A 25,592-nucleotide genomic window follows, 5' to 3' on the forward strand; every position below is an offset into this window, starting at 1 on the left:
GCGTGGCATGGCTCATAGCTTCGTTGAGTTACACAAACCCCTTCACCACAACAAGGCTGTGATCCATGAAGGGGAAGATATGCCTAACCAGGTAAAGACCATTTACCAAAATGTAATGCCAAACAGCATATTAATTGGTGAAACAGTGAATGTATTTCCATTTAAAATCTCTTTGCTTTTTTGTCCTGGACAATTTGAATTCTACTTTCAGTGGATTCTCCCCAGCATGCAGTTTTGTCCTTTACTTTTTAAAGTCATAGGTCCCAGATTCCTCTGGTCCCTTCACCCCTTAAAATCAACCCCTTGCATTCTCCCCAGTATTGAAATGTCAAAAACTTGAGTTTTAGGTACTTCTTTTCAGATTGGCTCACTGTACTTTCCATTGAGTATCTGTTGGGTATTTGGGTTTTTCCTGGTCTCAGGTCCAGAAGGTGTCCCATCACTTCTGTCTACTTTCTCTGTGACAGTTACTAGTATCACTTGGATTTTGGAGCTTTTGGCAGTTTGACCTTTTAAACCATATATTGGGATTTGTAAGATGACTTATCATCATTTTTTGGTGTTTGTAAGGTTTAGTTTTTTACCATCATAGTGCTTTTTCTTTTCATGCTGTGAGTTGAGTTTTCTTTTTAATTGCACTACTGTTGCCACCTTCTGCAAATTTCCTTCCTAATAATTAAATATTTTTCCTAGATTGGAGAAGGAAATGGCAACCCACTCCATGTTCTTGCCTGGAGAATCCCAGAGACAGGGGAGCCTGGTGGGCTGCCGTCTATGGGGTCGCAGAGTCAGACACGACTGAAGAGACTTAGCAGCAGCAGCAGGCTTTAAGAAATTGAATGCTACATCTTGTGGTAAATCAGCTTTTTCCATGCACTGTGATATGGAGCCTTACTGAAAGGTTGTTTGTTTGTTTTTTTTTAACCTAGAAAACCCAAATTCAGGACTTAGTTTGGTTATTTGTGAATTTTGATATTTTTGTCATTTAATCTCTTTGAGCATCAGTTTCTTGTTGATAAAGTGGAAATAATATCTGTATGAGCTTTACTAATGATTCAATAGCATTTGTAAAAATGCTTTGTAAATTAAAAAGTGCTACACAGATAAAGATACTATTATTAACTTCCCTCACATAGTCTCTTTTGACAGAACTTTGCTAGGATTTCCTTTTTTTTTAAGGCTTTATTGAATTTGTTACAACATTCCTTCTGTTTTATATTTTAGTTTTTTGGCCCCAAGGCATGGGGGATCTTAGCTCCCCAACCAGGGATCAAACCTGCACCCTCTGCATAGGAAGGCGAATTCTTACCACTGGACTGCCAGAGAAAGGCCCTAGAATTTCCTTTTTCCTATGCATTTTTCCAAAGTTTTATTTATTTGCTTATTTTTTTGAGGTACAGTTGATTTACAATGTGTTAGTTTCTAGTGTACACCAAAGTGATTCAGTTATACATGTATGTACATATTCTTTTTCATATTCTTTCCCACTATGGTTTATTATGGGATATTAAATGTTGTTTCCTGTGCTATACATTAGGACCTTGTGTTTGTGTATAGTAGTTTGTATCTGCTAATCTCAAACTTCTAATTTACCCCTCTCCTTCTCACTTTTCCCTTTGGTAACTGTAAGTTTGTTTTATATGTATGTGAGTCTGAAAACAGTTTCATAAATAGTTCATTTTGTGTCATATTTTAGATTCTACATATAAATGATATCATATGGTATCATATGTTATTCTCTTTCACTCAATGTGATAACCTCTAGTTGCTGCAAATGATGTTATTTTTATGAATGAATAGTATTCCAGTGTATGTGTGTGGGTATAGTGTGTGTGTGTGTGTATCATCTTTATCCATTCATCTATCAATAGACAGAGGTTGCTTCCATGTCTTGGCCATTGTAAATAATGCTGCTGTGAACAGTGAAGCGCATGTATCTTTTTAAATTAGAATTTTGTCTGGATATATGCCCAGGAGTGGGATTTCTGGATCATATGGCAAATCTATTTTTAGTTTTTTAAGGAGCCTTCTTGCTGTTTTCCATTGTGACTGTGCCAGTTTACATTCCCACCAACGTTGTGAGAGGGTTCACTTTTCTCCACACCCTCTCCAGCATTTATTACTTTTAGACTTTTTAATGATGGCCGTTCTGACTGATATGAAGTGGTACCTTGTTGTAGTTTTGATTTTCTTTTGTCTGCTAATCAGTGCTGTTGAGCATCTTTCCATGTGCCTGTTGAACAGCTGTATGTCTTCTTTGGAGAAACATTTAGTATTTCTGCCCATTTCTTGATTGAGTTGTATGGTTTTTTGTTATTGAATTTTATGAGCTATTTATATATTTTGGAAATTAAGCCCTTGTCAGTTGCATCATTAAAGAATATTATCTCCCAGTTCATAGGTTGTCTTTAATTTCGTGCATGGTTTCCTTTGCTGTTCAAAAACTGTTAAGTTTGATTAGGTCCATTTGTTTATTTTGGTTTTATTTCTATTGCCTTGGGAGACTGACCTAAGTGTGGCTATGATTTAGTCAGAGAATGTTTTGCCTATGTTCTTTTCTAGGAGTTTTATGGTGTCAAGTGTGATATTTAAGTCTTTAAGCCATTTTGAGTTTACTTTTGGTTACAGTGTCATGGTGGGTTCTAACTTCATTGATTTACATGCACTGTTCAGCTTTCCCAACAGCACTTGCTGAAGAGACTGTCTTTTCAAGACACATATTTAAACTGCAACCTGATTGACATTATAAGTTTTGAGTGAGAATACCTGCCTGTAATTGTTTCAAAGTATCCTATAATGTCTGACATAATCATTTAGCATTACCATTTTGGTATATATTGGAAGTCCTCTTACCTTCTACTTACCTGCTCATTTCATTAACTGATGTTCTCCATTCTTTCTGTAAAACACAGTGATAATCACAACTCACTGGACATTTAGCATTAGTAGGGATCATGGCATCTGGTCCCATCACTTCATGGGAAATAGATGGAGAAACAGTGGAAACAGTGTCAGACTTTATTTTTTGGGCTCCAAAATCACTGTAGATGCTGATTGCAGCCATGAAATTAAAAGACGCTTACTCCTTGGAAGGAAAGTTATGACCAACCTAGATAGCATATTAAAAAGCAGAGACATTACTTTGCCAACAGAGGTCCATCTAGTCAAGACTATGGTTTCTCCAGTGGTCATGTATGGATGTGAGAGTAGGGCTGTGAAGAAAGCTGATCACCAAAGAATTGATGCTTTTGAACTATGGTGTTGGAGAAGACTCTTGAGAGTCCCTTGGACTGCAAGGAGATCCAACCAGTCCATTCTAAAGGAGATCAGTCCTGGGTGTTCATTGGGAGGACTGATGCTAAAGCTGAAACTCCAATACTTTGGCCACCTCATGCGATGAGTTGACTCACTGGAAAAGACTCTGATGCTGGGAGGGATTGGGAGCGGGAGGAGAAGGGGACGACAGAGAATGAGATGGCTGGATGGCATCATTGACTCGATGGACATGAGTTTGAGTGAACTCCGGGAGCTGGTGATGGACAGGGAGGCCTGGTGTGCTGTGATTCATGGGGTCACAAAGAGTCGGACACGACTGAGCGACTGAACTGAACTGAACTGAGGCTGTACTTTAATACCTACTTTCCTTATGTATCTGTTTCCACCAAGTACAAGGTTATTTTTATTTCCAAACATTTTTGTGCCAGTTGTACTTACGACTACAGTACTTGTGACTATAGTACTTAGTATTGTATCTAATTATCCACTGTCTGCCTCAGCTTCTCCTATGAATTTGTCTATTCTAGGCATTTAATATAGATGGAATCATACAATTTGTGTCATTTTCTGACTGGCTTTTTTCACTTAGCATAGTATTTTCAAGATTCATCAGTACTGTTCAGTTCAGTTGCTCAGTCATGTTGCTGACTCTTTGTGACCCCATGGACTGTAGCACGCCAGGCCTCCCTGCCCATCAACAACTCCTGGAGCTTACTCACACTCATGTCCATTGAGTTGGTGATGCCATTCAACCATCTCCTGCACTGTCGTCCCCTTCTCCTTCCACCTTCAGTCTTTCCCAGCATCAGGGTCTATTCACATGAGTCAATTCTTTGCATCAGGTGGCCAAAGTATTGGAGTTTCAGCTTCGGCATCAGTCCTTCCAATGAACACCCAGGACTGATTTCCTTTAGGATGGACTGGTTGGATCTCCTTGCAGTCCAGGGGACTCTCAAGAGTCTTCTCCAACACCACAGTTCAAAAGCATCAATTCTGTGGTGCTCAGCTTTCTGTATAATCCAACTCTCACATCCATACATGACTACTGGAAAAACCATAGCTTTGACTAGACGGACCTTTGTTGGCAAAGTAGTGTCTCTGCTTTTTAATATGCTGTCTAGGTTGATCATAACTTTTCATCCAAGGAGCAAGCATCTTTTAATTTCATGGCTGCAGTCACAATCTGCAGTGATTATAACAAAAATATCTGTCAGGCTTGTTTATCTTTTCTGATGAATGTAGAAAAAAAATACAATTTAAAAATGGACAGAGGATCTGAATAGACATTTTCCCAAAGAAGACATAAAGATGGCCAACAGGTCCATGAAAAGGTGCTCAACATCATTAATCTCCTCAGAAATGCAAATCAAAACCACAATGAGATATCACTTCACACTTGTTATCAAAATGACAAATAAGTTTTGGCGAGGATGTGAAAAAAAAAGGAACACTGTTGATGGCTATGCAAACTGGTGCAGCCACTATGGAAAACATTATGGAGGTTCCTCAAAAGTTGAAAATAAAACTACCATATGATCCAGCAATCCACCTCTGGACATTTATCCAAAGGAAACCAAAATGCCAACAAAGAAAGATATCTGCACCACCATGTTCATTGCAGCATTATTTACAATTGCCAAGACATAAAAGAAACTTAGGTGTCATCTATCAGTGGATGAATGAATTAGAAAATGTTATACAGGACTTCTCTGGTGGTCCATAGGTTCAGACTCTGCATTCCATCTGCAGCCCAAAGCCTCATCACGTTGATGAGGAAACAGGTCTATAAAATCATTTCTTTAATCTTTCCTATTTGACTTTTTCCAAATGGGTGATTTGGGGATTCTGTCATCATAAGGGGGCCACCATTTAGCTGAAACAGAAAAAGGAGCATGCCTTAATGCCACTAGAGTATGCTTAATGAAGGCTGCAAATTTCTCCCTCCCTTTCTTTCCTCTCCCCCTCTCCCTCTCCTTCTCCTTGTTCCTTTCAAGCTCACTTCGAAAGTTGACCTGAATCTCCAGCAGAGGCCCTGAACCAGTTCAACCCAGACCTTAGGGCCCAGAGATTCACCACAGCAATGAGTTGCATTGCTCACAAAGGCCAGCAGGTCTCCCTTCTGCTGTGAAACACAGTTGTTGAGAAGACTTGACTTTAGCTTCAGACAGACCTGCTCGGACACCTGTCTACCCTTCTCAAACTACCATGTGACCTTAGGCAAATTGCTTAACCCCTTAGGTTCTTCATGGGGAGAGTGGGGCCAATGACAGTGGGTACCTCATAGGACTATTGTGAAAATGGTGAGATAAAATATGAAAGTGTTTAGAACAGTGCCTACAACATGGTCCATGCTCAGTCAACTGTAGCTATATTACTTGATGTGGAAACCACAAACCTCCAGTGAGAAGACACCCAACCTTGGTGAACTCCAAGGAGCAGGAACCCTACATCATGAATCTCATATCTACAGTATCTGAAACACTTAAAAGACTAGTTCCTGCCACAAAGGTAAAAGGACAGTATGTGGGCTAATTTGGAGTTAACCGCTCCTCGGAACTCAAGCATTCTAATGGGGATTTTTGTGGCCTGAGCAGTACATGCAAAAACACAGGTGTCTGGCAAGTGAACTAAAATGTGAAACAATGACTACCCAGCAACAAGCCAGGAACACCTTCTGGTGTCTGTTAGATGCCACCATGTGGCACAAGCCTATTGTTTCTTCCTGTATCATTGAGTAGATAAACTTTTTCATGTGACTAAGATACTAGTTGTCATCACAACTTAAAAAAAAAAAACAAATTCCATGTTCCCAATGCAAGGGGCCTGGGTTCAATCCCTGGTAAGGGAACTAGATCCTGTGTGCTGCAACTAAGACCCAACACAGCTAAATTTAAAAAAATATGTTACATACGCACACACACGAAATATTACTCAGCCATAAAAAGAAGGAACTCTTACGGTTTGTGACAACATAGATGGACTTTGAAGGCATTATGCTAATAAGTTACGTAAGAAAGACAAATACCTTATTGTCTCACTTATATACATTTCAAAGACATCACTTTGCTGACAAAGGTCCGACATAGTCAAAGCTATGGTCTCTCCAGTAGTCATGTACAGATGTAAAAGTTGGACCATAAAGAAAGCTGAGTGCTGAACAATTGATGCTTTCCAGTTGTGGTGCTGGAGAGAAGTCTTGAGAGTCCCTTGGACAGCAAGGAGATCAAACCAGTCAGTCCTAAAGGAAAATAACCCTGAATACTCATTGGAAGGACTGATGCTGAAGCTCCAATACTTTGGCCACCTGATGCAAGGTGCCAACTCATTGAAAAAGACCCTGATACTGGGAAAAATTGAGGGCAGGAGAAGGGGGTGACAGAGGATGAGATGGTTAGATAGCATTACCGACCAATAACGGACATGAACTTGAGCAAATGCCAGGAGATGGTGAGAGACAGGGAGGCCTGGCGTGCTACAGTCCATGGGGTCAGAAAGAGTCGGATGCAATGTAGCATCTGAACAACAACAACATTTCTAAAAGAAACAAAACAAAAAGTTGAACTCATAGAGAACTAATCAATGGTTGTCAGGGGTGGGGTGTGGGGGATTGGTGAAATGGATGAAGGTGGTCAAAAGGGGCAAACTTCCAGTTAAAAAGTCGTGGGAATATAATATACAGCATGGTAACTATGATTAATACTACTGTATTGTGTATTTGAAGTTGCTCAGGTAGTGGTGGTGGTTTAGTTGCTAAGTCATGTCTGACTCTTGCAACCTCATGGACTTTAGCCCACCAGGCTCCTCTGTCCATGGGATTCTCCAGGAAAGAATACTGAAGTGGGTTGTCATTTCCTTTTCCAAAAGTTGCTAAGAGTAGATCTTAAAAGTTCTCAACATAAGAAAAAAAATTTTATAATGATGTGTGGTAATGAATGTTAACTAGATTTATTATGGTGATCATTTCACAATATATACAAATATGATCCCTGGGTTTGGAAGATCTCCTGGAGGAAGAAATGGTAACCTATCAGTATTCTTGCCAGAAGAATGTTGTGGACAGAGGAGCCTGGTAGGCTACAGTCCGTGGAGGCACAAAGAGTCAGACATGACTGAGCATCTGAGCACACCCCTACCATAGTCTATCTTTGATTGGAGTGTGGGGTTTTATAAACTTTTAATGTCTTATTTGTCTGTTTATAAGTAATTTAGCAGTATTGAATCTGAGCAAGACTTTGGTTGTATTAGGAAGTGGTAAAAGGCATCCTGCCCCAAGAATGAATTTGGCCCTATATTTTAAGATTAAATCATTCACTTGGTAAACACTTATTAAGCATGTACAATATCCTGGGCCCACAACATTGAATAAGATGGTAATCTGCCACACCATAATGGATATAATAGGAGGAAAGACATTTTCATCAATAATAACTACACAGTTTGTGGATTCATATGTGGTAGAAGTTAGTTAAGGACATTTTGAAGGTCTTCCCTGTCACTTTTTACTGAAGGAAAAGGTTCAGGAAGTATTGGTAGTTGTACATTGAGTCATACTTTGGAAAATATGTAAATACCACTACTTACTATCTCTAGAGAAAATTCTCCTTAGTCTGTTTCCTCATGAAAGATGGAGATTTCATAGGGTGGTTAGGAGGATTAAATTAAGACAATGAATATAGTGTGTTTAACACAGTACTTGGCACAGAATGAATAATGTTAATATTATACTTGCTTTGTGCTTTCTTCATAGAGAAGTATCTACTAGATCTAAAGCTACTTTGTAGTTGGAGAGATTCCTTATGATGTCAGCCAACAAGTTGTTTCAATAAAGAAGAAAAGAAAAATAGAAAAGACAAAATTTTAGTTTAAAACATGTACTCAGCACTGTGGTAGAGGCCTCTGTACTATATAAAATAAGTATAAATGCAGTTTTATAACTAGGTAATGTTCATCAGACATGACACATCTGAGGGTATGAAATTCATCCAAGGACTATTAGAAGGGAATTAAACATTCTGTTGGAGGAAAGGGGAGCTTCTGGTAGCTCAGCTGGTAAAGAATCCGCCTGTAATTCAGGAGACTTTAGTTCGATTCCTGGGTTGGGGCAATCTCCTGGAGAAGGAATATGCTACCCACTCCAGTATTCTTGGGCTTCCATGGTGGCTCAGATGGTAAAGAGTCCACTGCAATGTGGGAAACATGGGTTCGATTCCTGGGTTGGGAAGATCCCCTGGAGGAGGGCATGTTAACCCACACCAGTGTTCTTGCCTGGAGAATCCCCATGGACAGAGGAGCCTGGCAGGCTACAGTCCACGGGAAAAGTTAGACATGACTGAGTGACTAAGCACAGCACAATACAGGGGGAAAAGGGCCACCCAAGACGGACAGGTCATGGTGGAGAGTTCTGACAAAATGTGATCCATTTGAGAAAGGAATGGAAACCACTTCAGCATTCTTGCCTTGAGAACCTCATGAACAGTATGAAAAGGCAAAAAAATATGACACTGAAAGATGAATTCCTCAGGTCAGTAGGTATCCAATATGCTTACTAGAGAAGAGCAGAGAAATAGCTCCAGAAGGAATGAAGAGCCTGAGGCAAAGTGAAAATAGTGCCCAGTAGTGATTGTGTCTGGTGGTGGAAGTAAAGTCTGATGCTGTAAAGAACAGTGTTGCATAGGAACCTGGAATTTAGGTCCATGAATCAAGGTAAATTGGAAGTGGTCAAACAGGAGATGGCAAGAGTGAACATCGACATTTTAGGAGTCTGTGAACTAAAATGGACAGAAATGGCTAATTTAGTTCAGATAGCCATTATATCTACTACTTGGACAAGAATCCCTTAGAAGAATGGAATAACCCTCATAGTCAACAAAACAGTCTGAAATGCAGTCCTTGAGTGCAATCTCAAAAACAACAGAATAATCTCAGTTCATTTCCAAGGCAAACCACTCAATATCACAGTAATTCAAGTCTATGCCCCAACCACTAATGCCAAAGAAGCGGAAGTTAAATTGTCCTATGAAGACCTACAAGACCTTCGAGAACTACCACCAAAAAAAAGATGTCCTTTTCATAATAGGGAAATGGAATGCAAAAGTAGGAAGTCAGGAGATACCTGAAGTAACAGGTAAGTTTGGCCTTGGAGTACAAAATGAAGCAGGACAAAGGCTGACAGAGTTTTGCCAAGAGAACGTGTTGGTCATAGAAAATATCCACTTCCAACAACACAAGAGATGACTCTGCACATGGGCATCACCAGATGGTCAATATTGCTATTAGACTGATTGTATTCTTTGCAGCCAATGATGGAGAAGCTCTGTACAGTCAACAAAAACAAGACTGGGAACTGACTGTGGCTCAGATCATAAACTCCTTATTGAGAAAATCGGCTTAAATTGAAGAATGTAGGGAAAATCACTAGGCCATTCAGGTATGACCTAAATCAAATCCCTTACAACTATGCAGTGGAAGTGACAAATAGATTCAAGGGATTAGATCTGATAGAGTACCTGAAGAACTATGGATGGAGGTTCATGACTTTGTACAGGAGGCAGTGATCAAGACCATCCCCAAGAAAAAGAAATGCAAAAACGCAAAATGGTTGTCTGAAGAGGCCTTGCAAATAGCTGAGAAAAGAGAAGCTAAAGGCAAAGGAGAAAAGGAAAGGTATACCTATCTGAATGCAGAGTTCCAAAGAACAGCAAGGAGAGAGAAGAAAGCCTTCCTCAGTGATCAATGCAAAGAAATAGAGGAAAACAATAGAATAGGAAAGACTAGAGATATCTTCAAGAAAATTAGAGATACCAAAGGAACACTTTATGCAAGATGGACACAATAAAGGATAGAAACGTTATGGACCTAACAGAAGCAGAAGATATTAAGAAAGCTAAGAATACACAGAAGAACTGTACAAAAGAGGTCTTAATATCCCAGATGACCTCAATGGCATGATCACTCACCTAGAGCCAGACATCCTGGAGTGTGAAGTCACGTGGGCCTTAGGAAGCATCACTACGAACAAAGCTAGTGGAGGTGATGGAATTCCAGTTGAGCCACTTCAGATCCTAAAAGATGATGCTGTGAAAGTGCTGCACTCAGTATACCAGCAAATTTGGTAAACTCAGCAGTGCCCACAGAACTGGAAAAGGTCAGTTCTCATTCCAATCCCAAAGAAAGGCAATGTCAAAGAATGTTCAAACTACCGCACAAATGTACTCATTTCACATGCTAGTAAAGTAATGCTCAAAATCCTTCAAGCTAGGCTTCAACAGAATGTGAACCAAGAGCTTCCAGATGTACAAGCTGGATTTAGCAAAGGCAGAGGAACCAGAGATCAAATTGCCAACATCCGTTGGAGCATAGAAAAAGCTAGAGAATTCCAGAATAGAATCTACTTCTGCGCCATTGATTATGCTTAAGCCTTTGACCGTGTAGATCACAACAAACAGTGAAAAATTCTTAAAGAGATGGGAATACTAGACCACCTTACCAGCCTCCTGTGAAACCTGTATGCAAGTCAAATTGGAACAGTTAGAACCAGACGTGGAATAATGAAATGGTTCTGAATTGGGAAAGGAGTATGTCAGGGCTCTGTATTGTCACCCTGCTTATTTAACTTATATGCAGAGTACATCACGTGAAATGTCGAGCTCGTAGAAACACAAGCTGAAATCAAGATTGCCAGGAAATATATCAATAACCTCAGATATGCAGATGAAACCACCCTTATGGCAAAAAGTGAAGAGGAATTAAAGAGCCTCTTCATGAAGGTAAAAGAGGAGAGTGAAAAGCTGGCTTAAAACTCAACATTCAAAAAAAAAAAACGAAGATCCAAAAAAAAAAAAGATCATGCATCCAGTTCCATCACTTCATGGCAAATAGATGGCGAAACAATGAAAACAGTGACAAACTTTATTTTCTTGGGCTCCAAAATCACTGCAGACAGTCACTGCAGCCATGAAATTAAAAACACTGGCTCCTTGGAAGGGAAGTAGTGACAAACCTAGACAGCATATTAAAAAGCAGAGACATTACTTTGCCTTCAAAGGTCCACATAGTCAAAGCTGTGGTTTTTCCAGTAGTCATGTACAGATGTGAGAGCTGGACAATATAAAAGGCTGAGCGCTGAAGAATTGAACTGTGATGTTGGAAAAGGCTGTTCAGGGTCCCTTGGACTGCAAGGAAATCAAACCAGTCAATCCTAAAGGAAATCAACCCTGAATATTCACTGCAAGGAATGAAGCTGAAGCTCCAGTGCTTTGGCCACCTGATGTGAAGAACTGACTCACTGGAAAAGACCCTGATGCTGGGAAAGATTGAAGGCAGGAGGAGAAGGGGACAACAGAGGATGAGATGGTTGGATGGCATCACCAACTCAGTGGACATGAGTTTGAGCTAACTCCAGGAGATGGTGAAGGACAGGGAAGCCCGGTGTGCTACAGGCCTATTGGGTCATAGTCAGACACTGCTGATTGACTGAACAACAGCAAGGAGAAAAATAAATATTTTAGTTAAAAAGGGAGTATGGCTAGGGACTTCCCTGGTGATTCAGTGACTAAGACTTGGTACTTCAAATGCAAGGGATGTGGGTTCAAGCATTCAGTCAGTGGTCAGGGAACTAAAATCCCGTATGCTGCTAAGTGCAGTCAAAAAATAAAAGAACTAAAAAAGAATAAAAACTCGATGGAAAAAGAAACTGTGTTTTTTATTCTTGGATACATTTGATTTTTTCACTTTAAGTCTGCATATACTTCTATAAGAGTGATCCTTGTAATAAAGAGTTCAGTTCAATCGCTCAGTCGTGTCCGACTCTTTGCGACCCCATGAATCACAGCACGCCAGGCCTCCCTGTCCATCACCAACTCCTGGAGTTCACTCAAACTCATGTCCATCAAGTCGGTGATGCCATCCAGCCATCTCATTCTCTGTCGTCCCCTTCTCCTCTCGCCCCCAATCCCTCCCAGCATCAGAGTCTTTTCCAGTGAGTCAACTCGTCGCATGAGGTGGCCAAAGTATTGGAGTTTCAGCTTTAGCATCAGTTCTTCCAATGAACACCCAGGACTGATCTCCTTTAAAGAAAAGGAATAAAAAATGGAAACAACCAAAAAAGGGGAGTATGGCTATAGAAAGGACCTGGAGATCCTGGGAAATAATGAATTGAGTATGTAATATATCAGTGTTAAAACATCTTCCCAGGGGTGCAGTGGTAAAGAATCTACCTGCCAATGCAGGAGACAGAGGAGACATGGATTTGATTCCTGGGTGGGGAAGATCCCCTGGAGTAGAAAATGGCAACCTACTCCAGTATTCTTGCCTAGAGAATTCCATGGAGAAAGGGGCCTGGTGGGTTACAGTGCATGAGGTCACAAAGAGTTGGACACGACTGAGCACACTCACCAACATCTGCCAAAATTGAAAAGTTAAATGACTGAAACACTAGCCCCTTGACCCTGGGGCAGTTATGGTCTTCTGACTTACTGGATATAGTCCACCCCACAGAGTCCCAGAAGAAAATAGACTCAATAAATATACCACATGGAATCTGAAGAGATCTAATCTCAATAGGGTTTTATTTTTTGTTTTTAAAAACTCATTTCCTGAATGCACATGTATAAAAGGCCAAATTAGACCAATGAGTCACATAAACAGTTGTTCTCATATAGTAGGTATCTGTTGCTTGAAAATCTAACTGATAATAGTAAATGCAGGTACCAATAGTGGTATATGTCAAACAACTTAGATGAAAGATGGAATTTCTTGAAAAAGATTCTGGTACCTGGAAAAATTAGCCCAAAACAAGGATGTTGATGTCAATAGATGCATGTGAAGAGTTCAAATTTAAATGTGAAAAAGCAGTAAATTATTTAATGTATAATTAAAACCATAAAACCTTAATGACTAAAGTGATAAAAGTGACAGAATCCCTCCTTCTACAGTAGTATATTTTTATAGAGTATATAATCGTAGTCAGAGCCACTGGAGTTATCAATTCCCACTTCACCTTTGCTTCAGCGAGCCTGTCATTCCCACTCAGTGCTTGAGGTGTTCGATGTATTAGGCTTCTTTCTCCCATTGCTTGTCTTATGGCTCTGATTCTTCTTCCTCTTCCTCCTCTTTCCCTTCCTCCTCTTCTGGAGGTTCCTCTTCTGGGATAGCCGCAGCTGCGGGAGCCTCTGCGGCAGGAGCCGCAGCTGCGGGAACCGCTTCTGGGACAGCTGGTTCCTCTTTTGGTTCAGCAGCTGCTCCTTTGTCTGCTTTACAAAACGTGCAGACACAAAAAATTATAAGTAGTAATAATGACATTAAAAGTATTGCAACTAATGGGATTACCGTGTCTAAGACGTCTTTGGTAGCTTTGTGTTCGTCAGAGGTATCATTTCCTTCACCTTCCCCCGGTTCGGGATTATCGAAACTAGGGTAGCCACTGTCCACACTACCACCAAGTCCTGGGTTTTTGCAGTCAGGAGGGGAAAAACCATCATCACAATGGCAGTTCTTTTTATTGTTGCAAACTCCTTTCTGATTACACTGTACCTTTATATCACAATCGTACCCAAGAACACTGACATCTGAGCAGATGAAGTCCATGCATACTTTCCCTGGGGCACAAAGATTGCCCTTCTTTGTATCTCCAGAATCAGGGACATCCTTAACACTGTATTTATCCATGGACCAGCAATAGTCATCTTTATAATGGGTCTGCAGCATTGTATAATTGACTTGGGGATCTGGTACCTCTTGAATATTTGTACATATCATTTTCCCACAAAATATATTCTCATTTTCACATTTAGTATATGCTGAGCCACTCTCACTGGGAATACCACAGTTTCCAAATCTGTTCCCTTGACCATTAAATAACCGAAAACATTCTTCTGGAGCAACTTTTGCAGGAAACCCAAAAATTTCAGTACACTGACTATCAGAAGACATGCATACACCCTGAACACAATAGTATCCACCCATACATACTGAACCGTCTTGCTTGTAGGTGTCCGGGGGACACTCCCCAGAGGTACCAAGACAAAATTCTGGAAGGTCACATTCTCCTGAAGCAGGACGGCAGCTGCGTCCAGTTCGTTCATACTGGCAAGTAGCATTACAGCAGGGTCCAGGATTACACAATGCAGTCGACTTCAGGTTACAGCTGTTATCACAACAGTTATCACGGTCACACGCATTACCACAGTCACACTGCTCATCTCCATCTACAATGCCATCGCCACAGTGGGAAGCCCTCCGTAAGCGGCCTTTGCGCCCAGGCTTGTTAAACAGGCAGGCCCCCTTGTGTTCCCAGAGGAACTGGTGGAAGAAGTCAGAGCTACAGTTGCTGAAGCCACTTTCTTTAGTGATGTTTTCATGCATGAGGCAGAAGGGCCTATCTTTACAAATGCAGGCCGAATGGTCGTGCCGAATACCCAAGTTGTGTCCAAGCTCATGGACCATGAGTGCTGCAAACAGGAGGACATCCTCGTGGTGGAAGGATTCCACGGCTGCTGCAAAATCACTTGAGCAGGCACCACTGAGAAACGCCTGCCCCATATCCTCTTTAGGATGCTGTCCCACGATCATGTGGGCAACGTCATGCTTCACACGATGGAAGAGCTTCTCTTGTCTCCAGCTGTTGAAATTGCTGAGTGCAACTTGCAGGTCCACGGGGACCTCTGTGAGGTCCCCCTCAGTCCAAATCTCCATTCCAGCCAGCACCACCTCTGTGTTTATTCCCCTGGTGAAGCTGTTGGCCAGAGCTATGATGTCCATTACTCTCTGGACTGTCTGGTCGACGTCACTGCCCCACATTTGGAACCGCTGGTTGTTGACCACGACAAACATCTCCACGTACTTGGTATGTGACCACAAGTCGGATGGCACCTGCCAGCTGTGAGGCTTGCCGCTCTCTGGTTGCCGGCTGGTGGACGCCACTTGGCTGTCTTTGGACGTGACACCACAGGAGACTCGAGCTTCGTGGGCCATGGCGTACAACACATGTTCAAACCGTTTGGAAGAGTGCACGGGCTCAACGCCGTAGGATTTTTCCTCCTTAATCAGGAGGCCCCTGAGGCCTGAACAGGTGTTGACAGAAACAAAAGAACCCGGGACTCCTTCTATGTAGCCTTCATAGTGACAGTCCTGCGAGATGAGAGGCATTTCTTGCCCCAGGATGCCGTTGTGGTAGCTGAAGACTGGGAAGTTATCCACAAAATAGTCTCTCTTCACCGTCAGGTGAATCAGCTGCCTCTGGCCCTGCATAAATAGCACATAGGAGAGCTTTTCCACTTGGTCTTCCCTTCCTTCCACTGTCAGACTCTTGGGAATGACTATTTCATAGGAAGGGTGATACAGTGAGCCCAGGTCACAGTACAGGCTTGGCAGAGAAGTCAGTACCAAGAACAACAGGATCCCCAACCTGGCACATGAAAGTCCTGGCACCAGGGCCAGCCTCAAGCCCTTCATCTGAGGAGCCCAAGTTTGAAGCACTCTGATAGCCTCAGGCATAGCCACTTGCCTTTTCCATAGAGAAGGCGGTATAGAGGCAGAGTCTCTCACAGACGTGTCCACGGACATGGCCCTGGTGAATCAGTTGATGATGCAGGGCTTGTGTCCAGCGGCAGCAGCAGCTCTCCCTGACACACAGACCCTCTGTCACAGGTTCCCACTTCAGATCTATGCTGGCTGCACAAAGGGTGGCTCTTGCCTTCCTCTCAGAGGTCAGCCTCTGGCTGTGTCCTTTCTAGTCTTTTGGATCTCTGTTATGCTTCAAATAGTGTTTTTTCTCTGTGACTTCCCTCCACACCCTCTACTCCAGTGGTTACGGTCTTCTTGACGTTAGGAAGAGCTGTGATCATGAAGAGGGACTGCAGACTCTAAAATGCAAGACTGCACCTTGAGAAAGGAAACAAAACCTCCATGCCTTCCCCAACTGTACCACAAGGAACACCCCTCCCCCACTCCTATCGTCCGTTGCTCGGCTGACTCCTAATGTTCTAGACCAGGAGGCTGGGAGGTCTCAGTGGGCACGCTCCATTGCCCATTTCCTCTCTCCTAAAGCTCTTGTTCTGTATCACATGGACATTGTAACTAGATGTAACATGGCATTATAGATGCAGTGCACAACAGACCAATCTGTTAGATAAAGCCAGTGTGGTACCTGCCTTGTGCCCCCAGATAGATAAACCCCAGTGTGCTGGTCACCCGTGGGACAAATGACATTCCCTACTTTTTTAAAACATCATCAGAATTCAGTTTCTCAAGTTCTGTTTGTAACACAGTGTGTATTTATAACACTAAAAGTGTGTATGGGAGATGCCAACAGAGCAGTCTCCCCTTTGTGCAGTTATCATGGGAACCTTGGTTGGTAAGTATCTCCAGACCAAGTATTACCATTCTTGGGCTGGTCCTGGCATAGCAGTATCTTATGACCCTGCCTGCTGAAGACTAGGAATCCTGAAGTCTCACCTGTGTTCATATATGACTTCCATGTGTTCAGTGGCCACTTCTGTTTGTTTCTCCTTACATACTCTCCCACATCTAGAATGGTGCTTGTCCAAGAGTAGACGAATAGGAATTATTGAATGAATAAATAGCTCCCAGGCATGGTTGCTGTGGTGTCTCATTTGCTGTATCTTCTGTGTTTCTACTTGGCTTCGTGCCTGCCCTGAATATCTGTAAATGTCTTCAGAAGAACCCACAAAAACCATGCTGGCACAGACATGATCTCAAAATGTACTGCTTTCTACATTTTGCTGTCCAGTTCACTCTCCTAATTTCTTCTGGCCTCATATTTCACTGAGAAAAATAATAATAGAAGCAATCAAAAGAATACGTCCACATATAAACACTAGCTGAGTCCACCACCTGTATCTAAATGTCCCCCCCACTATCGTGAATAAATTGTCCTTGCTCCAGTCTAAGACCAATCCTTACTTGTGTGAGGGGTGTCCTTCCCTTTTAATTTCTCATGGACTTCACTGTTGCATTTCTCCCTTCTCTCTTTTACACCTTCAGCATCTGTTTGGCTGCTCGATCCAGTCTTATTATTTGTTGTAATTTCTCACCTTTATAAAACCATCCCTCTCAGCCCACATCACCTTCCAGTCACCATCTAGTTTCTCCTTGTCTCTGTTTTACAATGAAATTCTTTGAAAGAGTGTAGAGACATTCTGTTCCAATTTGTATCACTCCTCTCTTTATTTTCTCAAATTTTTTTTTATTTTGACTCCTAACACAACCACAAAATATGCATAAAGCATAAATGTGCTTTTTAGTGAATTAGTATTAAATAAAATGAAAAAGGCAATACCTTATGATCTGACATATCTGAGGTTCCACAAATAGCCAATTTCATGGAGACAGAACGTAGAATACAGGTTACCCTGGGTAGGGAAATAGAGGAATGGGGCGTTCCTGTCTAATGGGTGCAGACTTTCAGTTTAGGATGATGAAAAATTCTGGAAGTGGGTATTGATGATGGTGTCACAACAAAATGAATGAACTTAATGCTAGTGAACTGTGCACTTAAAAATGGTTAAGATGGGCTGTGAGGGGAAGACCAGAAGCTGACAATGAATCCACCCATTGCTTCCCTCCCCCCCCAAAAGCCTTCTCTTGGCAAAAGAGTAGCAGTAATAACAATTAAAAAACAAAACACAATAGGCTAATGGCCTTGGAATACTTCAGTTAGCTTTAGCAGAAGGGAAATGGAGGAACCATAGAGCATTAAGGATGAATTCAGGAAGACCCGAGACCATGGAGAACTTGCCTGCTCTCTACACTATTTTCCAAGGAGAGGTTGCTATGGTCACAGACTATGGAGCCTTTATCAAAATCCCAGGCTGTCAGAAGCAAGGTCTGGTCCATCAAACTCACATGTCATCCTGTCGCTTGGATAAGCCCTCTGAGATAGTAGATGTTGGAGACAAAGTGTGGGTGAAGCTTACTGGCCGAGAGATGAAAAATGATAGGATAAAAGTATCCCTCTCCATGAAGGTTGTCAACCAAGGGACTGGGAAGGACCTTGATCCCAACAGTGTTATCATTGAGCAAGAAGAGAGGCGGAGGCGGTCCTTCGAGGATTACACAGGGCAGAAGATCACCCTCGAGGCTGTCCTCAACACCACCTGCAAGAAGTGTGGCTGTAAAGGCCACTTTGCAAAGGATTGTTTCATGCAACCAGGTGGGACCAAGTATTCTCTGATACCTGATGAGGAAGAGGAGAAAGAAGAGGCAAAGTCAGCAGAGTTTGAAAAGCCTGACCCCACAAGAAATTCTTCTAGAAAAAGAAAGAAGGAAAAGAAGAAAAAGAAACATAGAGACAGGAAGTCATCTGACTCTGACAGCTCAGACTCTGAGAGTGATACAGGCTAGAGGGCAAGGCACACATCAAAGGACAGCAAGGCAGCGACGAAGAAGAAGAAGCACAAGGAGTGAGAATGGAGCGTAGAGGGGGTGGTTGAGAGAAGGCATCCGGAGCCTGTGCTTTGAAGCCCTGGCTCCTAGAAAGACTCAGTAGTGAGAATATGGCCTCCCACCCTCTTCTCTCCCATGGGAGATGGCATCCCCTTGTGCCACAGGCAAATCTGGGAGTTAGGTATCAAAAGCATCTGCCTGAATGAGTTGTTCCCTTATCACTCTTGGTCCCTTTGCAAGTGACCCCTGCAGCTCACCTCTTCATTCACCCAACTTTATTCAGCAGGAGGTCGTATTACCCTCTCCAGCTGCCACTGCCAGAGCCAGATTCCTGTACAGGAGTCCAGGCTAGAGCCACAGGGACTGCTGTGGGGGTGAGTCTAGCTATAGTTGAACAGAGTGATTGGCCCCTCCCTACTGGCCTACCTACCCTGGCCTGAGTGATTGGTGGATGGTCTCTGCTACATCCAGCACACAGGCCGAGGGAGACTGGCAGTATGAGGGAGAACACGGTAAGAAGTGGTGCTTACTTCCATCCCCCCAACATGATTCTGCTATGTTAGGCGTGACAGCCAGTGGTCACAGCCAGAAAAACATTGTTTGCAGTGACTTAGCTTGTTTGTGACATTCCACCAGACGACTGAACCAGACAGCTCAAGCCAAAATCATTGCTTTACTTTGTATTTACTACAGTATGAGTCAATTGGTTCCATTTTAGGTTTCTGCTTAAATTCCTGGTACTAAATGGAAAAAAATGGTTAATGGTTAATATTGTGTGTATTTTACTGAAAAAGAGAGAAATAGCAAGGAAGGGAGGGTGAGAAAGAGAAACAGCTGCGTTAAGTACAACCCTGATGAGGTAATCAATACTTTTAGCTTCATAGAAGTCACCTTGTGCCATTGCCAATCTTATGCCCTCCTGCTTCAGAGAGATCATAATCTTGTGTTTTATGATAACTACTTCCTCACCTTCTTTATTATTTTTGCTTCCTAAATGTGTGCATCCCCAAATTATATCATTTTACTTTAGTTGTCTTTTAATAACAGCTTTATTGAGATATAAAGTCGCATACCAGAATGCTCATCCTTTAAAGTGTACAATTCAGTGGTTTGTAGTATGATCGAAAAGTTATGCAGTCATCACCACAAGCAATTTTGGAACATTTTCCTCGTGCCAAAATAAAACTCCCATGTCCATTAGCAGTCACTCTCCATTCTCTGCTCCCTGCAGCCCCTGGTCACCACTACTCTCCTTTCTATCTCTATGATTTTATCTGTTCTTGACAATCCATAGCAATGGATTCGTATATTATAGTTGTAGTCCTCTGTGATTGGCTTATTTCACCTCACATAAAGTTTTCAAGCCATATCATAGCAGATACCAATACTTTATTTCCTTTGGCAAAATAACATTACTATGGATATATCATAGTTTTTGATTCATCAGTTGATGAACATCCTGGTTGTTTCTCCTGTTTGACTATTATGAATAGTAGTGCTGTAGACATTTCAGTACAAGGTTTTGCATGAAGTATGTTTTCATATCCCTTGAATGAATACTTTGGAGTAGAATTGTTTGGTCACGTGATAACTATGTTTAGCCTTTGAGGAAGTGCCGGACTGTTTTCCAAAGCTGCTGGACAGTTTTACACTCCTGCCAGAAATGAATGGGGATTCCAATTTTTCCACATCATCATTGGCATTTGTTATTGTCTTTTTGATTGTAGAAATCCTAGTGGATATTAAGAGGTATCTCACTGCAGTTTTGATTTGCACTTCCCTAATAATTAGTGCAAGCAGGTTTTAGAAAAGGCAGAGGCACCAGAGATCAAATTGCCAACATCCGCTGGATCATGGAGAAAGCAAGAGAGTTCCAGAAAAACATCTATTTCTGCTTCATTGACTATGCCAAAGCCTTTGACTGTGTGGATCACAATACACTGTGGAAAATTCTGAAAGAGATGGGAATACCAGACCACCTGACCTGCCTCTTGAGAAACCTGTATGCAGATCAGGAAGCAACAGTCAGAACTGTACATGGAACAACAGACTGGTTCCAAATAGGAACAGGAGTACGTCAAGGTTGTATATTGTCACCCTGCTTATTTAACTTCTATTCAGAGTACATCATGAGGAACGCTGGGCTGGAAGAAGCACAAGCTGGAATCAAGATTGCTGGGAGAAATATCAATGACCTCAGATATACAGATGACACCACCCTTATGGCCGAAAGTGAAGAGGAACTCAAAAGCCTCTTGAGGAAAGTGAAAGAGGAGAGTGAAAAGGTTGGCTGGAAGCTCAACATTCAGAAAACGAAGATCATGGCATCTGGTCCCATCACTTCATGGGAAATAGATGGGGAAACAGTGTCAGACTTTATTTTTTGGGGCTCCAAAATCACTGCAGATGCTGATTGCAGCCATGAAATTAAAAGACGCTTACTCTTTGGAAAGAAAGTTATGACCAACCTAGATAGTATATTAAAAAGCAGAGACATTACTTTGCCAACCAAGGTCCGTCTAGTCAAGGTTATGGTTTTTCCAGTGGTCATGTATGGATGTGAGGGTTGGACTGTGAAGAAAGCTGATCGCCGAAGAATTGATGCTTTTGAACTGTGGTGCTGGAGAAGACTCTTGAGAGTCCCTTGGACTGCAAGGAGATCCAACCAGTCCATTCTAAAGGAGATCATTGAAAGGACGGATGCTAACACTGAAACTCCAATACTTTGGCCACCTCATGCGACGGGTTGACTCACTGGAAAAGACTGTGATGCTGGGAAGGATTGGGGGCAGGAGGAGAAGGGGACGACAGAGAATGAGATGGCTGGATGGCATCACCGACTCGATGGACACGAGTGTGAGTGAACTCCGGGAGTTGGTGATGGACAGGGAGGCCTGGCGTGCTGTGATTCATGGGGTTGCAAAGAGTCGGACACGACTGAGTGACTGAACTGAACTGAATAATTAGTGATGTTGCACAGCTTTTCATATGCTTGCTTGCATGCTCAGTCACTTCAGTCATGTTCAACTCCTTGTGACCCTGTGGATTGTAACCCACCAAGCTTCTTGATCATTGGGATTCTCTAGGCAAAAATACTGAAGTGGGTTGCCATGCCCTCCTCCAGGAGATCTTCCCAACCCAGGGACTGAACACCATGTCTTTGCGTCTCTTGCATCACAGGTGGATTCTTTACCCAGTGAGCCACTGGGAAGCCCAGGTGATATTTTTATTGCTCACTTATTTCTTCTTCAGAGACATGTCTGTTCACATCCGCCTTCATGGATCACAGCCTTATCGTAGCAAAAGGACTTGCGAAACAAAATAAAGGTGTGAGCCATGCTGTGGACCACCCAAGACAGATGGATCATAGTCAAGAGTTCTGAAAAAATGTGGTCCATTGGAGGCGGAAATGGCAACCCACTCCAGTATTCTTGCTAGGTGAACTCCATGAACAATATGAAAAAGGCAAAAAGAGATAACACCAGAATATGAGCCCTCCAGGTTGGAAAATGTCCATTATACTACTGAGGAAGAGCAGAGGGCAAGTACTAATAGCTCCAGAAAGAATGAAGAGGCTGGACCAAAGCAGAATGACAGTTGTGGTTGTGTCCGGTGGTGAAAGTAAAGTCCAATGCTGTAAAGTACAATATTGCATAGGAACATGGAATTTTAGGTCGATGAATCAAGGTAAATTGAATGTGGTCATACAGAAGATGGCAATATTGAACATCCACATCTTAGGACTCTGAACCAAAATGTATCGAAATGGGTGAATCTAACTCAGATGACCATTATATCTACTACAGTGGGCAAGAATCCCTTAAAAGAAATGAAGTAGCTCATAGTCAATGAAAGAGTCCAAAATGCAGTATTTGGGTGCAGTCTCAAAAACGACAGAATGAGCTTGGTTTGTTTCCAAGGCAAACCATTCAGTATCTCAGTAATCCAAGTCTGTGCCTTAACTATTGTTGCTGAAGAAACTGAAGTTGCCTGGTTCTATGAAGACCTACAAAACCTTCTAGAACTAACACCAGGAAAAGATGTCCTTTGCATCCTTGGGGTTTGGAATGCAAAGTAGGAAGTCAAGAGATACCCAGAAAAACAGGCAAGTTATGCCTTGGAATGCAACTTGAAGCAGGGCAAAGGCTAACAGAGTTTTGTCAAGAGAACATGCTGGTCATAGCAGACACTCTTTTCCAATAACCTTAGATGACTTTACACATGGACATCACCAGATGGTCAGTCATGAAATAAGATTGATTGTGTTCTTTGCAGCCAAAGATGGAGAAGCTCTACACAGCCAGCAAAAACAAGACCTGGAGCTGATATGTGGCTCAGATCCTTATTACAAAATTCAGACTTAAACTGAAGAAAATAAGGAAAACGACTAGTCCATTCAGGTATAACCTAAACCAAATCTGTTAAGCTTATACAGTTGAAGTGATGAACAGATTCAAGGGATTAAATATGGTAGACAGAGTGCCTGGATAACTGTGGACAGAAGTTTGTAACATTGTGCAGGAGGCAGTGATTAAAATCATCCCCAAGAGAAAGAAATGCAAGAAGGCAAAGTTGTCACCTGAGGAGGCTTTACAAATAGCTGAGGAAAGAAGAAAAATGAAAGGCACGGGAGAAAGGGAAAGATATACCCAACTAAATACAGAATTCCAGAGAACAGCACGGAGAGATAGGAAGGCCTTCTTCAATGAACAATGCAAAGAAATAGAGGAAAACAATAGAACAGGAAAGACTAGAGATCTCTTCAAGAAAATGGGTGATATCAAGGGAACATCTCATGCCAAGATGGGCATGATAAAGGACAGAAACGATAAAGACCTAGCAGAAGCAGAAGAGGTTAAGAAGAGGTGGCAAGAATACACAGAAGAACTATATTTAAAAGGTCTTACTGACCTGGATAACCACAATGGTGTGATCACTCACCTAGAGCCAGACATGTGGACTGAGACGTCAACTGGGCCTTAGGAAGCATTGCTATGAACAAAGTTAGTGGATATGGTTGAATTCCAGCCGAGCTATTTAAAATCTTAACAGATGATGCAGTTAAAGTGCTACACTCAACTTGGAAAACTCAGCCATGGACACAGGACTGGAAAATGTCAGTTTTCATTCCAGTCCTAAAAAAAGGGCAATGCCAAAGAATGTTCAAACTACTGTACAGTTGCACTCATTTCACTTGCAAGCAAAGTTATACTCAAAATCCTTTAAGGTAGGATTCATTCAGCAGTACATGAACTGAGAACTTCCAGTAAAAGCTTCCTGGGAAAAATATCAGCAACCTCATATATGCAGATGATACCACTCTAATCAGAGAAAGTGAAGAGCAACTAAACAGCCTCTGGATGAGGGTGAAAGAGGAGAGTGAAAAAGCTGGCTTGAAACTCAACATCAAATAAATTAAGATCACGGCATCCAGTCCCATCACATCATGGCAAATAGAAGGGGAGAGAGTAGGAGCAATGACAGATTTTGTTTTCTTGGGCTCTAAACTCACTGTGGTTGGTGACCACAGTCATGAAGTTAAAAGACACTTGCTCCTTGGAAGAAAAGCTGTGACCAGCTTAGACAGCATCCTAAATAGCAGAGATATCACTTTGTCAACAAAGGTGCGTCTAGTCAAAGCTATGGTTTTTCCAGTAGTCATGTATGAATGTGAATGTTGGATCATAAAGAAAGCTGAGTGCCAAAGAATTGATGCTTTCAAATTGTAGTGCTAGAGAACACTCAGAGTCTTTTGAACTGCAGAGAGATCAAACAAGTCAATCCAGAGGAAATCAGTCCTAAATATTCATTGGAAGGACTGATGCTGAAGCTGAAGCTCCAATCCTTTGGCCACCTGATGCGAAGAACTGACTCATTGGAAAAGACCCCGATGCTGGGAAAGATTGAATGCGGGAGGAGAACGGGACGACAGAGGATGAGATGGTTGGGTGGCATCATCAGCTCAATGGACGTGAGTTTGAGCAAGCTCCGGGAGCTGGCTGATTGAAAGGAAGCCTGGCGTGCTGCAGTCCATGAGGTCGCAACTTAGCGACTGGGTAACAACAACTTCTCACATAATTTGCCCTTTTAAAACAGGGTGTCTTGTTGAGTTGTAAGAATTCTTTATGTTTCATGGGTACTAACCAATCTCCATCAGTATATAATTTACAAATATTTTCTCTGATTCTGTGGGCTTTTGCAGTCTCTCAATGGTTATCTCTTAGAGTGGAAAATTATCTCATTTTTTCTTTGGATTTTTTTCATTCTGTTAAACATTCAGAATATAAAATTTTCCATTTTAACCAAGTGTACACTTTAGTGGTACTAAGTACTGTCCCTGTTGTGCTACATTCAGTTCAGCTCAGTCTCTCGGTTGTGTCCCGACTCCTTGTGACCCCATGAACCACAGCACGCCAGGCCTCCCTGTCCATCACCAACTCCCGGAGTCCACCCAAACCCATGTCCATTGAGTCAGCGATGCCATCCAACCGTTTCATCCTCTGTCGTCCCCTTCTCCTCCTGCCCTCAGTCCCAGCATCAGGGTCTATTCACATGAGTCAGTTCTTTGCATGAGGTGGCCAAAGGATTGGAGTTTCAGCTTCAGCATCAGTCCTACCAATGAACACCCAGGACTGATCTCCTTTAGGATGGACTGGTTGGATCTCCTTGCAGTCCAAGTGTCTCTCGAGAGTCTTCTCCAACACCACAGTTCAAAAGCATCAATTCTTATCACTGTCCATCTCCAGGACTCTTTTCATTATGTAAAAATGAAACTATACTCATTAAAGTATAAATCCCCATTATCTTCTTTCCCTCAGCCCCTAGCAACCTCTATCCTACTTTCTGTCGGTATGATTTTACTATACATCATTTAAGTGGAATCTTACAGTATTTGTCTTCTTGTGACAAGCTTA

The 25,592-nt window shown here is 42.1% G+C and overlaps 2 protein-coding genes and 1 pseudogene across 2 annotated transcripts in view; 2 read left to right on the forward strand and 1 right to left on the reverse strand.

Annotated features, from left to right (window-relative positions):
- The window catches only part of TMEM116 (transmembrane protein 116), a 98,479-nt gene that overhangs the window by 52,204 nt on the left and 20,683 nt on the right, over positions 1-25,592 (forward strand). The gene's annotated exons all lie outside the window — the stretch shown is intronic.
- Positions 13,343-15,852, reverse strand: LOC129542762 (disintegrin and metalloproteinase domain-containing protein 1a-like). Its single transcript, XM_055405444.2, has one exon. The coding sequence runs from the start codon at positions 15,835-15,837 to the stop codon at positions 13,354-13,356; it is 2,484 nt and encodes an 827-aa protein (XP_055261419.2). The 5' UTR covers positions 15,838-15,852; the 3' UTR covers positions 13,343-13,353.
- LOC129542766 (zinc finger CCHC domain-containing protein 17 pseudogene) lies at positions 15,669-18,714 on the forward strand (annotated as a pseudogene).

The sequence above is a fragment of the Moschus berezovskii genome, chromosome 19 (assembly GCF_049115385.1).
Source record: "Moschus berezovskii isolate FMDL1 chromosome 19, NW_MosBer_1.0, whole genome shotgun sequence".
NCBI classification, from domain to species: Eukaryota; Metazoa; Chordata; class Mammalia; order Artiodactyla; family Moschidae; genus Moschus; species Moschus berezovskii.

Bases quoted from the DNA above. Each gene is read 5' to 3' on its own strand.
- LOC129542762 (XM_055405444.2), bottom strand. From the start codon at position 15,837: ATGTCCGTGGACACGTCTGTGAGAGACTCTGCCTCTATACCGCCTTCT.